Source organism: Sciurus carolinensis, chromosome 18 (genome assembly GCF_902686445.1).
Source record: "Sciurus carolinensis chromosome 18, mSciCar1.2, whole genome shotgun sequence".
NCBI lineage: Eukaryota > Metazoa > Chordata > Mammalia > Rodentia > Sciuridae > Sciurus > Sciurus carolinensis.
Window position 1 is genome coordinate 12,319,084 of NC_062230.1, and position 15,443 is coordinate 12,334,526.

The 15,443-nt window shown below is 58.6% G+C and overlaps 1 protein-coding gene across 1 annotated transcript in view; it reads left to right on the forward strand.

Annotated features, from left to right (window-relative positions):
- The window catches only part of Foxk1 (forkhead box K1), a 51,904-nt gene that overhangs the window by 21,179 nt on the left and 15,282 nt on the right, over nt 1-15,443 (forward strand). Inside the window, exon 2 of the mRNA XM_047533560.1 lies at nt 11,259-11,444. Coding sequence (XP_047389516.1) covers nt 11,259-11,444 — 186 coding nt within the window. The remainder of the gene's footprint in view (nt 1-11,258; nt 11,445-15,443) is intronic.

Below are 15,443 nucleotides of genomic sequence, written 5' to 3' on the forward strand. Positions count from 1 at the left end.
GCTGGGGCTTCGTCTGGCCACGGGCAGGGGAGGAAACAGACGGCCCCAGAAGCCTCGCCCTCTGCTTCTCCCACCATGGAGCCGGCAGGGAGGGAACAGGCGTCTGGCACCTCTCTGGTGGTGTGAAACGCGAAGCTTTGCGAGGTCCTGTAATGTCCTCTTTGCCTCTCGCTGTGAGTATCTGGCAGGAATCGGATGTCCCCAGGTTACTCTGTGACATTATTAAATTGGTGTCACTGCCAAACCACTGCCAGCTCCCTTGGGTCCTCCGTGTAGTTCCCCAGAGCAGTGTTCACGTCCACGACCGGCTCTGTGCGTACAAGGAAAGCAGAGAGAACAGGACGAGCACGCACGCTCCCGTCGCTGGCCCAGCACGGCCGGGCGGTCAGCCCCACACCCGCATCGGCAGCTCGAGGACTGGGGTGCCTCCCTGCAGAGCGTTTGCAGAGCCCGCTGGACAGGAAGCCTGATGTGGCCCATGCGTGGGGGCTGGAAGAACCCAGGCGCCAGCCTGGTCCCGTCTGGCTCTTCCCGGGGTGGGGAGGACGGCGACAGTGTGCGGCCGTGTCCTGTGGGAAGGGGCGCCGTGTGCATGTGGGCCTGGGCCCCTGGGCCAGCAGGTGTGTGCCAGCCTTACGAGGAAAACCCTGCTCTGCACCTGCCCTGCCCTGAGCATCTGCAGCCGCCTCTGAGCCGAGCGCGGGGCCAGAGCGCCCGTGCTGACATCCCTGCAGTGACTAGCTGAATAATTAATGCTTACAGAAGCGCAGGCACGACTCTGGGCTGGTGTCGGGTGGGTCCAACCTTAGGACTTGAACCAGATGATTCTTTTTTTCTTTTCGGCACTGGGTATTAGGCCCGGGTGCTGTACCACTGAGCCACATCCCCAGCTCTTTTTATTTTTTTCTTTTGAGAGGGGCTTACTAAGTTGCTGAGGTTGACCTTGAACTTGCAATCCTGCTTCAGCCTCCAAAGTTGCTGGGATCACAGGTGTGCGCCACCACACCTGGCGCAGGTCGACCTCATTCTGAGACTGTTGGGGTACTCGTACCTTTCCAGGCTCAGCATGCTGCCCTCCTGTGCCGCTGGTCACTCAGCCCTTCAGTGCCGAGGAAGACACTGACGGTGGAGGCACCACCTCTCCCTGCTCAGTGTGTCCAGTTTCTGACGTGCCACGCTGGGAGCTGCTGGGAGCAGCCAGCCATGTGCAGGTCTGTAGAGGACCCCAGTCTGTGTCTCTGGGGTGAACCAAGCCCAGGCTGAGTTACCAAGTTGGGTCCTCAATGGACGTTCATTCTCCAAGGCAACTGCAGAGCGGCCGTGGGGTCTTACACCCCCACCAAGGTGTGGGGGGCCCAGGGTCTTCCCTCCTCGCTGGCGTGTGGCGTTGTTGCTGTTTTAATGTAGCTGGGAGTGCTGGGGGTGTTCGCCTGCTGAGGTCCACAGGGTGGGCCACAGTCGCTGGGGTGCAGGAGACACCAGCACCTCTGCCCGCTTACTTTTCAGCTTCTCCCTTGAAAGTGCATTTGTTTTGTGATTACACGTCAGTAGGGTGCGTTGTGCATCTTACAGCTAAGCAAGCAGCGCCCCTGGCTATGCCCTGGGGACACTGAGATGCCTCGCGGTGGCTTTGCCCTTAGGAAAGTGAATCAGGAGGCTGAGGCAGGAGGATCACAAGTTTGAGGCCAGACTCAGCAACTTAGAAAGACCCTGTCTCAAAATTTAAGATAAAAATAAGAAGGGCTGTAGGGCGCAGCTCCGTGGTAGAGCACTCGCCTGGCATGTGCGAGGCCGGGGTTTGAGCTCCAGGGCCAGGGAAGGGGAAGGAAACGTGGCAGCTGATCCGCGTGTGGGCCTTTGTGCGGACGGTGCTGCAGTTGTAATTTTTAAATAAGAAAAAGAAGCCTACACATATTTTAATTTTCCCTAAAATGAAGAAAGAACCCTCACTCACTACCACCTGGGTGGTGGCTGCCCCTGCAGGACGACCACCCCCCTCTAGGATGGGCCCTGCGAGTGACGCACTCTGCAGGGCAGAGGGCGCAGGCAGTGTGGAAGGGGCCAGCAGAGGGCCCTGGATTTGTCACTAGGGTACGTGGGGAAACTGTGAGCAAGTGAAAGCTGCCAGGCGTGGCCCCTGTGAGCATTCCAGGTGCCCAGAGTGGCCTCCCCACGTCCCCGCCCCTTCCAGCAGCCTTCCGCTACCCGAAGAGCGTGGGTGGAGGGGTGCTGTGGTTGGGCCTGGGGGCTCTGGTCCTGTGGAGCAGGAGAGTGTGCGGATTGGCAAATTCTTGGTTCGGGGTCCCCTGGGTCCCCTGAGTCTCCTCTTGCCTCAAAGCCAATGCTCCATGTAGGAGGTGGGGCCTTGTTCCCCCTAAGGATCCTCAATCCCCGTCCAGACCCTGTGCCCTGCGGGCGCTCGCAGGTCCTGCCGCTGGTGGAGCCTCTGTGTGCTCTGGCAGTTTCCTTGGCTAGAGGAACGTTCTCCTGTGACTAGGCTTGCCCGAGGTCACAGCCAGAGGTCTCCGCCCACTTGCACACCATGCGCACTCGGGGTTGTTACACACCTGCTTGTGTACGTTACACAGGGTCTCAAGATAGGTGCACACTCATGTACATTTCCTTTTTCTCAGAAATGTGACTTGGACCCGAGTGTCACGGAGGTGCGCTTGTCCTGCAGCAGGGCACACAGAGCCACGGGCATCCTGTGCACCTCCTGCTCTGGGGAGAGCCCGCTGCCTGGCGCATGGCCGTGGCTGCTCCTCTGGCCTTCTGTAGCCTGGGTTGCCCAGAGAGCTGGCATGGGGCTTCGAGCTCCTGGTGGAGACCCTGTGGTCACACCAGGCAGTCCTTCTGTGAAGGACCCAAAGGAGGAGGCCCACACTGGCACTTCGGATCAGAGATCTGGCCTCCACTGTGGGCCAGTTGGTGATCCTGACCCAGACCCCTGTCCCCTGAGCCTGATGAAGGTGACAGTGGTGTGCGCCTTACGGGGCACTGTGGCAGTAATGCACACCCGCTGAGGGGGGACCCAGTGCCCATACTTGTGACCACGGGGTCTGCCACTCGCACCGGGCAGGTGCCCCTGGTCCCTGGGTGCTGCTGCCTCGGCCCCAGCGTGACAGACACAGCAGAAGGGCGTGCTGGTGAACTGCCGCAGCACTTGGCTCCGCCTGTCTTCTCAGGCCGCTTTTGCCCTGGGCTGCTTGGACGTTCCCAGCTAACGGAAGTCACCTTCTTCCAGGACCCTCTGAACGTCTCACTGGGCTGGAGACCTACCGAAAGCAACATGCGAAGCCCTCGTTCCCCTGTGGCTCCTTCAGACCTGGCTTCCCCCAGCTGGCAGGACCCGGGGTGTGGGACAGCTCGCAGGGACCTGAGGGCACGTGCTCTCTCCCCAACTTCAAGCAGACGTTGGTCAGAATAATTGCCATCGGTTGGTGGCTTGGTGGCCTGAGTTTTCAACTGCTTTCTTTTCTGAGAGCTCTTGGCCTTTGGGTCCCTCGTATGAAGCGACGGTAGTGCTGATGTTCAGCAAGAGCCGATGTGCACCATGTGGCTGGTGAGAGACTGTGTCCGAAACGCCACCCACCCTCCTGGCAGACTCGGCGTGGCCCAGGGTTTGTTTTTCCGTTGTGAAGAGCTCGGGCTTAGCTTTATTTCTAAAGCCGGGCAATTTTGTTTTGGTACAAAATGTAAAAAGGCTGGGAGGTCCGTGCCCTGTTGTGTGTGTGGCCCTACCGCCTCTGTCACCATGCTCCCAGCTGGGCTCCGTCGTTACATTTCTGTTCTAGGAGACAAGCAGGAGGCAAGGCTGATGGGCAGTAATGCCTTCCTGGTGGGCGTCCGCCACCCCTCCAGAGACCCTGCGAGAGCTGCCTGCAGGTTCTGCTCACTCTTCACAGGTTGCCCCTGACCGCCTGGAAAGCGTGACGAAGTCAGTTGCTGGGTGTGTGGGGCAGCCTGCCTCTGCCCTCTTTCCCTGCCCTAACCGCACCAGGGGACCCCGGCTGCGTCCATCCCTTACTGGCTTCCGCATGGCATGTGTTAACTCAGGACTCCGTTTCCCCCCTGAATGCTGGGATCTGTGGGGTGCTCGCTCTGTGGCTTGACGTCCCTCCACTGAAGGGACAGCAGCAGCTCTCGCCCGAGCACCAGGGCACCCGAGCACGCCCCCTCACCCTGCCCTCGTGCTGCAGCAACCAACGAAAGGGAGCAGTCACCAGTCTCTGCAGAGCAAGCCCAGGGAGCCGCACTCTAGGACGGCGTGGGGTGGACGTGACCCTTTCTACAAGGTGAACTTGTTTCCCCGACTCAGTGCCACCTCCCGCGGCTGCAGGGCCAGACGTCAGCTTCCTCCCTCGCTGACTGGCAGCGCACCTGGGGCCCGGCTGCCTCACCGTGTTGTCTGTGTGCAGTCAGGGCAGTGGAGAGCAGGGTGGCCAGGGCGGTGGCATCTGTCTCTGTCCACTGCTGGCTTCCTGGGCTCTGTCTTACCTGCCCAGGCTTCAGCTGTTCGGGGAGCCCACCGCCTGGGTGAGTCTGGGCCTGGCTGGGTTTTCTGTACTAGGAAGGTACCCAGCTGGCTGCGGTGGCCAAGGCAAGGGAGTGCTCCGTCTGAGCATGTAGACTCGTCCCCGCTTTGTTTGGACAGATGGAACTTATTTTTAAACAGCAAAGACCTTCTGTTCCTGATGAGGTGGTTGAGGTCGGGGCTCGCTTCTGAGCTCCCAGGAGGTGGCAGGAGGGAAGGCTGGAATCCGGCGTTGTCTTGTGGCTGGCGAGGGGACAGTCCTGTGCTGAGCACACTGATGCTTTCTTTGCGGAGGACGGGCTGGCCTGGTGCTGACACGGGCTCCTCTCCAGTGGCCCTTCCCACTCTGCCCTCAGCTCCTGGAGGCATCTCCCGGGCCAACTTTGACAAACTCAGGCCTGAGCCTTTCGAAGTTGCCGGAATCCAGGGAGTAGGCCGCGAGCCTGTTCCTCTTGTGCCCGTGGTCTCTCTTGCTCTGTGGTTCAGCTGCAGCTTGTCGCGAGGTCCTGTCTTTGCCTGCTCTGGTTCGTGGGGAGGGAGGACACGATCCTTTGGGTGACCTCCTCAGACATGTTTGAGTACAGCCCTGGGGTCCAGAGACTAGAGCGTCGTGGTTGCTGAGGCCTGCAGCACTCAGGTGGCTCTGGGGACAGGTGTGCAGCAGGTACGGCGGCAGGTGCCCCTCCGATCACCATGCCTGGTCAGAGCGCTCTTGGTCTTGGTGGTGATCCTGAAGCGTAGTGTTTCTGCTGAGCGCCAAGGGCCAGGGCTGACTTCTGGCCCTCCTCGGCCAGCGTGCCGTCCCTCGTCCCCTCGTCCCCAGGACATGGAAGGGGAGCCTGCTCAGTGAGTGTGAGGTCGTCCCTTCACAAGGAGCCCCTCTGTGGCCTCACTGACCGGCCTCACAGTGTCTTGGACAGGAGAACCCCCGCCCTTTCCTGCCTGCTGGACACCCCCTGGGCTCTGGCTGGCTGAGTTAACCCAGGATCAGAAAGGCCTGTGCTTCTCTGTGGCTCCTGGGCGTCTGGAGAGCACAGACTTCCACCAGCTGTCCTCCGGTTGCCCTGGCTGGGCTGCCCCTGCGTGGCTTCCACCTCTCCTGCCTTGTGCTGGTAATGTTCACACACATTTCCCTCCCAGTGGACTTTAAATTCCCAGAAGAAATGCACCTGAGGCCTCCTTCCCATGTGCACCAGCTGCGGGAGCCACCTGGTGTGTCGTGTGGTTTTCTGGAGGAGCCTCCGTTTATGGGGAAGAGAGAACCTGCCCCAGCGGGAGGAGCCCTGGCCGGCGTGGGGAGGGCGCCAGGGAGCTGGATCTGGGAGGCGCCTGGCGGGACGTGTGTCTTTTCAGACGAACCCTGCCTGGCTCTTAGTGCCCATGAGTGACGATTAAATTGAATTCCTGTGGGTGGCACTTAAAGATCTCTAGATTAAGCCATTTGGACTTTTAAAAGTATTTTCTTTAAATCGGCCCAGAGGCAAGAGCAAAGCGCCGGGTCTGCTCCTCGCAGCGAGCTTCCAGCATCTCTCGGTGCCCGGCAGCTGCCTGAGAGTCCCACTTGGGCTCAGCCCGTCTCTGTCCTTTTGCAGCCCCGCAGCACAGGAGGTCGTTCTAGCAGGCTGAATTCCACTCGGACTTGAACTTCAGGAGGCCAGGACTTTGATGGCTCCTCCGTTCACCCAGCTGCCGATCCTCGGTGTGCCTTAAGCAAATTTGTTTTCCAAACTGTAAAGCCTGGGAGTTTGAGGTACATACACAGTGATTTGGGGCTGGGGGTGGGAAACATTGTCTTAATTGTGACAAATCCCTGTAGAAGGATGAGGCTGTCTCTGGGAAGGACACCTGTGTTGTGGCTGCCCTGCCTGGATGCCCTGCATTTAACTGGGCCCAGGTTCCCCCACGGATCTCCCTGTCCTGTGGCCTCCAGGGTGGATGGGGAGGAGTGCCTTCCTGGCCTGCTCTCTGACCTTCAGGATCTTCTTCAAGAACAGCAGGAGGGGGCTTTCTCCTGGGGCCGGCAGGCAGAGGCAGGCGTCTTAGCGCCCGTCGGCACTTCACCTTGGATCTGCCGGGCTTCACAGTGCCACAGACTTGCCCAAGAACACGCTCTGGGGCCATGCAAGTCCCGGGCCACCCTAGTCACACGGGAGTCCCCGGGGTGGAAGTCCCTGTGACTCCCCCAGGAGAGGCTCTAGGAGTGACCTGGAAGCCCCGCAGCTGGACTTGGAGACAGTCGCCTGCGGTATCCCTCCTGAGAGGGCAGGTGGCACATGCTTTAGAAGCACTGCTCCTCTCGTCCCGCGCGTGCCCACACAGTCCGCATCCTGGGGAGGGGCCGCTTGCATTTCTGCCAGCATGTTGGCCTGGCAGATGGGCAGCCTGATCAGGGCGACAATCGGGAGCAGTGTCCCCGCCCGCCCAAAGCCGGGGCTCTTGGCCTCCTGCTCCTCCTGCTTCCAACGCCGTGCTCAGGCCTTCTTGCTGTGCCGCTCCCTCTGCCCTTGGTATCTCTGTGCTGTTTTGGGTGGCTTCCCAGCATCATAACAGGTGCCTACAGCCAGAGCCACCTTGACTCATCTTAGGGTGTTCTTTAACAGAAGACATTCTGGGTTAAAAACATTTAAGATTGTCATGATTCCTTGCTGTGGGATTTTGTATGTAAGGGCCTTTCAAAGCCATTTCCTGAACAGCCTTATTTTTCTTGGGAATTCTTGCAAACACAGACACCACCCCCCACCCCACCTGCCCGCGTGCCTTTGGCGTTCTGATTTCAGACCTCCCGGAAAGAGCCTCTTCCAGAAAGGGACCCTCCCAGGAAAGCCATTGGCTGGTGTATGCAGAACACACTGGCACGGGGACCATGGGTCCTGGAAGGGCTGTTGGTGGCCTGAGCCACACTGGCTGTGTCCAGCCCTGGGTGCCCTGGCCTGACCACTTTCTGCCTTTCTGGGGCCTGGGGCCTGGGCCCTGCACGGGACAGGACAAGCCAGCACTTCTCTGCTCCACACAGAACAGCTGAAGCCCGTTTCCGGTCCTATGGCGGCTTCTTCCCGTTCCCGTCTTCCGCATCTTAAACGAAATAAGAAGTAAGAGAGGCCAGCGGGGATGCATCCACGCTACTCCCCTCCTGTCCTGTACGGTCACAAGAAGAAACGAAGCAGAGGAGCACTGGCCTCATGCCCCACTGGGCCCTGCGCTTGGCCTCCGCGACCTCCAGCCATACTGAGGCTGGATCGGCCAGCAAGTGGCCCCTGAGGTGTCTGACAGCCCTTCTCAAACCAGGTCGTCTGCTCAGGCCCAGTGGTCCCAGCCATTGCGTGGCTGCAGTGGTCCGCAGGCTCCCCGTACCAGCCTGTTGGAGACATTTTTTTTAGATTTCTCACGTATCTTTATTTCTTTTTATTTGTGCAGACTGCATTCTGATCCACCGTACACAGACGGGGTACATCATTTCGTGTCTGTGGTTGTACAGTTCCTCTGCCAAGCAGCATCGGGCAGCGCGGTGTGCGTGAGGCACTGCGTGCGCCTCCCGCTCCCTGCCAGGAATCTTTACCTGAATTCCCACGGAACCCGTGAGGGGTGCTGCACGTCCCCGGGTCTCAGTGCTTCAGGCGTCGAGTGGCACTCCGCCCTCCACCAGGGGCACGCGCTGTGGTCTGCGCGCACGTCCCTCTAGGCAGATCTCTGGCGGCCTAGACTGTTCTAGCAGATTGGTAAAATAAAACAAAGGGAATACAGTGTTTTGAAAAGTCCCCCAAACAATGTGGGTCTGGGGCAAACTCCAGAGCCCTTCCCTAATTCCCTTACTGATTCCTCGTCTTCTCATGTGTCGCTTTGGAAATGTCCCGTGTGAGTCACAGTGACGTACCAAGATGGTGAGACCCAGGGCAGGTGCAGGGACTGCCACAGCAGGGCCCGGTGGGAGAGAGGCTGGACCCGGCTCCCTGGAATATTTTAATTTTAAAATACCGTCCTTGATAGCTACATTTATTAGATGATAAAATTAACAGAATTTTGATGTTAAAAACTTACAGCTCAGGACCCACCTCGGCCCTGCAGAAAGATCCGCCCCTGAGGCTGCCAGATGCACAGCCACATCTGGGCTTTAAGTGGCAGGTGGACAGCGGTCACCTGCCTCAGCGACCCACCCACGTCCCACTCAGAGGTCCGACCCCGGGGTTGGAGCCTGCCCTGCCCTACGCCCTCGGACCTCCCCAGCTGGGAGCTCCTGCTGCAGGCAGGTCCGAGGGTGGCCGCGCTCAGGGCAGTGCCTGTCCTTCTCCCAGGCATCTGGCCCAGACGGGGCGGGGCCACAGGACTGAGCTGGAGTCCGGCTCGGTTTTTAAGTTCTTTTGGCCTCTGACGAAAGTTCTCACCCTCTTTTGTTTAATGGACTGATCAGCGCGTATGGTTTAAGCAAGCAGCGACACGGGCTGCAGACAGCCGTGCAGAGCCCGCTGCCCTGGGGCTCCTTGGTGCCGCTCCCGCTGTCTGCTGCCTTCTGCCCTCCTCCCGTTTGGGGCGTCCTGGCTTCCTGGTAGAGGAGACGAGGACCTGGCTCTCCTCCTCCGCCCCTGCTTGGGGCTGCTGTGTGGGAGGTGGGACATCATCTGGGCCCAGGGTCGTGACACCCCTTCTTGGCTGTGTACCTCTCTGTCCCGCCTGTTCTCAGCTGGCTGGTGTTCTCCGCGCCCGTTGCAGATCCATCTCCACATGCCGACAGCAGCCTGCCAGCGGCTGGGCCATGTGACCTCTCCATTTTTAAATTCCCATGATCATTCATCCCACAACCCTGGCCCTCTTCCAAGATGGAAGCGGTTACCTTTCCGCACTGGGGCAGACCTTCTCCAGCTTTTGCACATCTCCTGTTCCTGGGGCTTTGTGTCATGTTCTTGAACTCTTCCAACTTAGGTTGTAGGTTTAGTTTTGTGACAAGAGTGAAGTTTTTTGTTTTGTTTTGTTTTCATGTAACAGTCTTGATATAAGCTGATGTGGTACAACCTGGCGCTTTCTAGTATGTCACCGTTACCCATTGTCCACTTATGACCCACTGTGACTGCTCCAGCTCCAGTCATCACGCCCACAGTCTGCCTGTTGGGAAGGGGAGAAGTGAAGAAAACACTCCATTCCCTGCAAGGCACAGTCCGTTTGCATCCAGTTGGCCAGCACATAATCTTGAGGGTACCAGAGAGGCAGAGAAATGTCGTCTTTTGTTGGGCAGATGTATGTCTGACTGAGCAGCCACTGTGGCAGCAGGACAGGACGTTTTCAAAGCCAGCGTCTCTGGACAGGCTCTGCGGTGCTGCCCTTGGTGGGCAGATGCAGTGCCCTCTGGTCTCTGGTCAGGGTGCCTTCTGCTGCCTGGTTCTGCGCCCTCGGGTGGTCTTCCCCCGGTGCCTGCTCCTTCTGGGCTGTTCTCACTGGAGACCGGGCACTCAGGCCACTGGCTCCCAATGGCTCGGGGTTTGGTGGACAGGGCTCCTTGCTTCTCTGGGCCACAGGCAGGTCTCCACGCCCATGGGGCCTCATGGTCCTGCTGTTTATCAGCCCTGTTTTCTCTCCAGAGCCCGGTGCCCTGTGGCTGCCTGTGTCCGTGTCCCCAGCCCAGGCCTCTGCAGCTCACCTCCTTGGAGAGCCAGCCCTGTGTCCACGGGGAGGAGGAGGAGCCTGAGGAGGGGCACTTGCTCCTTGAGTGAGACCCTCCTCGGAGCGTCCAGGTCCCTTCTCTGTCTCGGAATTTCTGTGTCTGAACTGAAGTGCGCTGTGTCTGCGTCTGTCAGTGAGGTGGAGTGGGCTCCTCTCAGACAGATCCCAGGACCAGAGCCACATGAAGTGACCTTCCCCACGTCCCTGAGTCTCAACGGCCAAGCAGCGACAAGAACTGGCCCCGGCGAGGGGCCACGGCTCCCACGCAGAACGCGACAGCAGTGTCTTCTTCCCACCAGGCAGCGCGCTCTGTCCGCTGTCCGGGGCCACTGGCCTCCAGCAGAGGAGCAAGGGTCCGGGTGGCGGGCAGCAGCCTTCTTTTTATTTTTTAAGCGGCACGCCAGTCCGCAGCTTGTTGGTGATTCTCGGTTCAGGAATCAGAAGGCGTGCTGGGTAAAGAACGCCCAGGTTTGGTAAGCAGGAGTTCCAGAGAGAGCTGTGGGCCGTGCCTGTCGCGGCCTCGGGCGTTGGAGGCACCTCACTCTGCTCCAGGTTAGGATTCGTCTGCACGTGGCTGCTCCTGTAGGAAAACCAGGGCTGAAGGTGTCCAGCCCAGAGCTGGCGGCGAGACAGCCCCTTAAGCTCCGGGTCCCTGACGCTCACTCCCAGGGGACACTTGCATCATACCTTCCAGTGGCCTCAGGGAGTCCTATCCATAAAACGTCTGCAAACGTCACCGTGTCCTTTCAGTTGTTTTCCATGGGTGGTGGGCATCACGGTGGCTGCCTGGTGGGCGGGAAGGGGCTGTGCCCGTCCGGAAGGCGATGGCTCATCACATCTGCCTGGGGGTTTCTGGAGTTCACGCACAGTCAGAAGACAGGCTGTGTCAGGATGAAGCCACGTTTGTATTCCAAAGTGTCCTAAGGGAAGCATGAGTGTGCCACTCGGGGCGCAGAGTGGACTGCAGTGCGTGAGGGCGGTGGGCTCCAGCCACAGTGACCAAGAGCGGCCCCTCCGGGGCGGGCTTCCTCCCTGGGGACCCTGAGCCTGATCCACTGCTCTCCACCCGTTGCAGGTGCACCTTCCGATTCCCCAGCACGGCCATCAAGATCCAGTTCACCTCCCTGTACCATAAAGAAGAGGCTCCGGCGTCTCCCCTCCGGCCACTCTACCCCCAGATCTCCCCGCTGAAGATCCACATTCCGGAGCCGGATCTCCGAAGCCTGGTCAGCCCCATCCCTTCCCCGACTGGCACCATCAGGTAAGCGGCACTCCTGTGCCAACCCTGCATGGGCAGTGGGCCTGCCTAGCCCCCTGTCGTCCGGCTTGATGCTGCCCGTGTCAGGGCCTGTCAAAGCAAGCGCAAGGACGATTTTAAAAAATGAAACCAAAGAACATTGAAAATGGTTTCTGTTTTTGTTTTCTTAACTTGAGACATATTCTTTATTTTTTTCTTTCTACATTTTTTATTGGTGCCTTGTAGTCATACATAAGGATGGGATTCGTTGTTGGCATATCTGTACGTGCACACGATGTAGCAATATGATTTGGCTGATATCACTGTGGACACATTTTAAAGTAATGTTTGCTCACCAGGAGTTGATGAGTTTTGTTTTTCTAAACTTCATTCGTTGAAATTTTTTGTGAAGTGATTGAAATTAACTAATTGTTATCAGATGATATGATACGGAGTTAAAGCACAGGGGCAGGTTTCGGGGTACACCACCCACGCGCACTCTGAGTGTAGCCCCCACCTTAGGGATACAAATCCTTCTGGGGACAGCCATCAGCGCCGTACCCAGCCCAGGCCCTTTGCGTGCGCCTGTCTCCCCATGCAGGACACCCCAAAGCGTGGACACGGCCAAGAGTTAGTGCTTCCATCAGCGACCCGCCTAAACGCAGCGGCTTTACCTTCTACTGCGCATGTGTCTGCCTGAAGGTGCGGGGCATGTGCGGCTGGTGCAGCGGCCGTGGTTCCTGCCGCAGCCCCCGCAGCCTCCTCTGCTCTGCACTGGCAGCAGAGGTGGCCCCACTGGGGTGCTGGCAGTGTCCGGTATTGCTTGGAAGTGGTGTGACTGTGGGTGTTGGACTCTCAGGACACTGTGGTCCACACTTGGAAACCCACTCTGCAGAGCCAGTTAGTGCCGACCCTCAGGCCCCGCACGTGTGTCCCTCCTGCCAGCCAGCCTCACTGGGCAGTCCCTGTGGGCTGCACCCCACACCTCTCAAGGTCTGTTCCAAGAATCATGTTGTCCTCTGCAGCCGCTGAGGGCCGGATTCCCCAGCAGTTACTCCACATGGGCACCTTATACGTCCCATTGTTCTACCTTGAAAGTCTTCGCAGGGGGCGGTCACTTGCGTTTGAGTTGATGGGAGTCCTCGTTTCCAGGGTCAGAGAGGGGTGAGCCTTTCTCTTCCAGGTAGCTCTGGAGGTGGCCACCACAGAGCTCGGGTCCGGGCTCTGAGTGTGGCCCCAGCCACACGGTGGTGACTGTGGCCTGGGGCAGGTCATGGCAGCCTGACGAGGCCGGGTCCCCATCTGCGAAGCCAGCACCAGCCTCGCAGTTCTCGGTGGTGGTGGGCTGTTCCAGCCCCTGAACCCTGATGTGACTTCTTTGTCCCTTCAGACACCTGGCTTGCATACAGTCCCGGCTGCCCTCCCAGGTCTCACTGTCGAGCGCTGTGACCATGCTGTCACATTTACCTGTGTGTGTGTGTCGGTCACACGCAGATAAAAAATGACAGCTTGAAACCTAAGGCAGCCTCTGTAGAGACAGTTGGGCAGTTCTCTAAAAAGGTGACCCAGCAGTGCACTGTCACGACCACACAGTGACTAAGCTCCAGTGTTCCTGGTAGCCCTCTTCACGACAACCCCAAAGTGGAGACACTGCAGACAGGCAGCAGCCAAGTGGTCAGGGTGTGACCTGTCGGTAGGATAAGCAGTTCACCTGGCCAGGCAGAGGCCTGAGGCACTCACACCTGGTACAGGTGAACAGACCTTGAAAACCTGAGGCCAGTGAGAGAAGCTGGACATGAAAGGCCACAAGGTGTGTGACTCACTAGTCAGAGGGGTCAGGACAGGCGGTAGAGGCTGCATGTGAGCCCGTGGTTGCCTGGTTGGGGTGAAGGGAGGGGCATCCACTACCATTGGGGGCGGGACAGGAACACGGTGGAGTGGCACTCCCTGAAACCACTGGATTGTACACTCAGTGGGCAGGGTGTGGTGTTGACACTCATCTCAACAGAAGTGTTGAGAACCACACATGGACTGAAATCTTGATTCAGAATCCCCTTAAAGCAGCTGACGGAGCGAAAACCGAGACTGTTTCTCCTGCTCCAGGTGCTCAGATACGGTGATCTCGTGGTCTCAGCCTGCCTCTGCTGCATTCCAGTGGGCAGCAAGGGCCTTCCCTGTCCAGAGGAAGCCAGGCCAGCCGCCACTTAGGGACCCCTGAAGGGTGGGCTCATCCCTCCTCCTGAAACTGGTGTGGGCTGTTAGTCATCAGTTTATAATTCAGCCGAATAGAAGCTGCTTCAGAGAAAGAGAAATGTTTGGGTTTGTACATGGCAGGCTTAATGAAATTATTTCTCAGTAATAACCCAAATAAAAATAGCCGCCAGCTGGTGAAGGTGGAGTGAAGCCTCGGGTGTGGAGTGCGTCTGTCCGGACCGGGTGGTTGTAAAGGAGGCGATTTGCTGGGCACAGGGAAGCTCTGGTTGGCTGGAGCTCTTGAGTCCCAGGTGGAAGCAGCTCTGGGTGTGTAGCTTGCTTTTCCTGCTGGAGCTGGGAGGGTCAGTGGCCCCCAGTCACTGCCCCTAGGTTGCCATCAAGTTCTCTTTGAGCCCAAGTGGCTGGGACTGGGTTCCTGGGCACCTGGTGAAACTAGGGACGTGGGTTCTGCTCTCGCATGTGACCCTTTAAGTGTTAGAAGACCTTTGTTGACATGTTTGTGTTAGTGCGGCGGAATTCACTTCAGTGCTTAGAAACCTCTGGCCTTGAGGTTTTGCTTGCCAGGGCGCTTTTCGGTTTGAGTTTCTTTGTGGGGGCGGAGCCGGCGTGTTTACAAACATGCCCTGCTCTGCTGCGCCTCCCAGGGCCGAGGCGCGGGGCGGGCCGCCGCTCCAGCACTTTCCTAATTTGGTGCGCCTTCGCCTCGCCCTTCCCCATTGGCCGCCGCGTCACTGCGGCTGGAGGACCTCCAGAGTCGGCTCCTCCCTGGCGCAGCTGGGCGGGAGCCGCGGCTTCCACAGGTCCCCGGGCCTGCGGGACTCCGCCCCCGTCGAGCAGCGGCCCCGCCCCGGCCCCGCCCCCGCCGGCCCCGCCGCGGCCCGCTGGCTCCCTGCCCCCAGGTTGGCTGCTCGGCCTGCGGTTTTGCGCGCTGGGGTGGTTTGGGTTTTCTCCTGCCCTGATGGACTCCACCCAGCAAATGAATGAGTTATCTTTGAAACAAATCCTGCGACCTTTAGCAGCACTCTGACCTTTCTTTTTCTTGTAAAGAAGTGATTTTAGGAAAGAGTGAGTTGGTTAATCATTTTCCACGCCTTATAAAAACGGAGGCCAGGCTAAGCCACCTCCTCAGAGCTCAGATTTAAGAAAACCTCCAGATTTGCACAGAGAGTCAGTGGGTGGGGGATAAAGACAAGCGGGAGAGGGCGGGTTCTAGAAGCTGCTTCTCAGGGCTTCTCTGGATTGCCCCAGTGTGGGCATCAGAACTGAAAGTGGCTTGTGAAGTCCGGCAACGCGGGGCAGTTTTGTTTTATTATGCAACATAGAAAGCGGCTGGAGCCTCGACTAGATCACCAAGCTCTGCCACCTCAGCCGGTGTGGAGTGCTGTTCGGTGGGCACCTCTGCGTCTGAGTCCTGGGTACCTGAGCACAGCCGTCCCCATCCTTGCTTTCATTCTCCTTGGTTTTGGTTACCCGAGGCCAGCTTCATTCTGAAAATACTCAATGGAAAATTCCAGAAGTAAACAGTTACACATTTCAAGCTTCACACCATTCTGAGTAGTGTCATGGAGTCTAACTCCAACAGGAGCGTGAGTCATCCCCCTGTCCAGCCAATCGGCTGTGTGCGACCCACCAACTGGGGCGACACAGCAGCTGTGCTCCAGGTAGGCCCCAGCCAGAGTGGCACCGCAGGGGAGTTGAGCGACAAGCTGTGCAGTTTGGTGCTTTCTTTAGGTGGAAAGATGAACGCTCACCATGCCTGTGTGTGAGTGGGGCCAAGCATGGTTGGCATGGGGTTGGGTGCCATCCCAG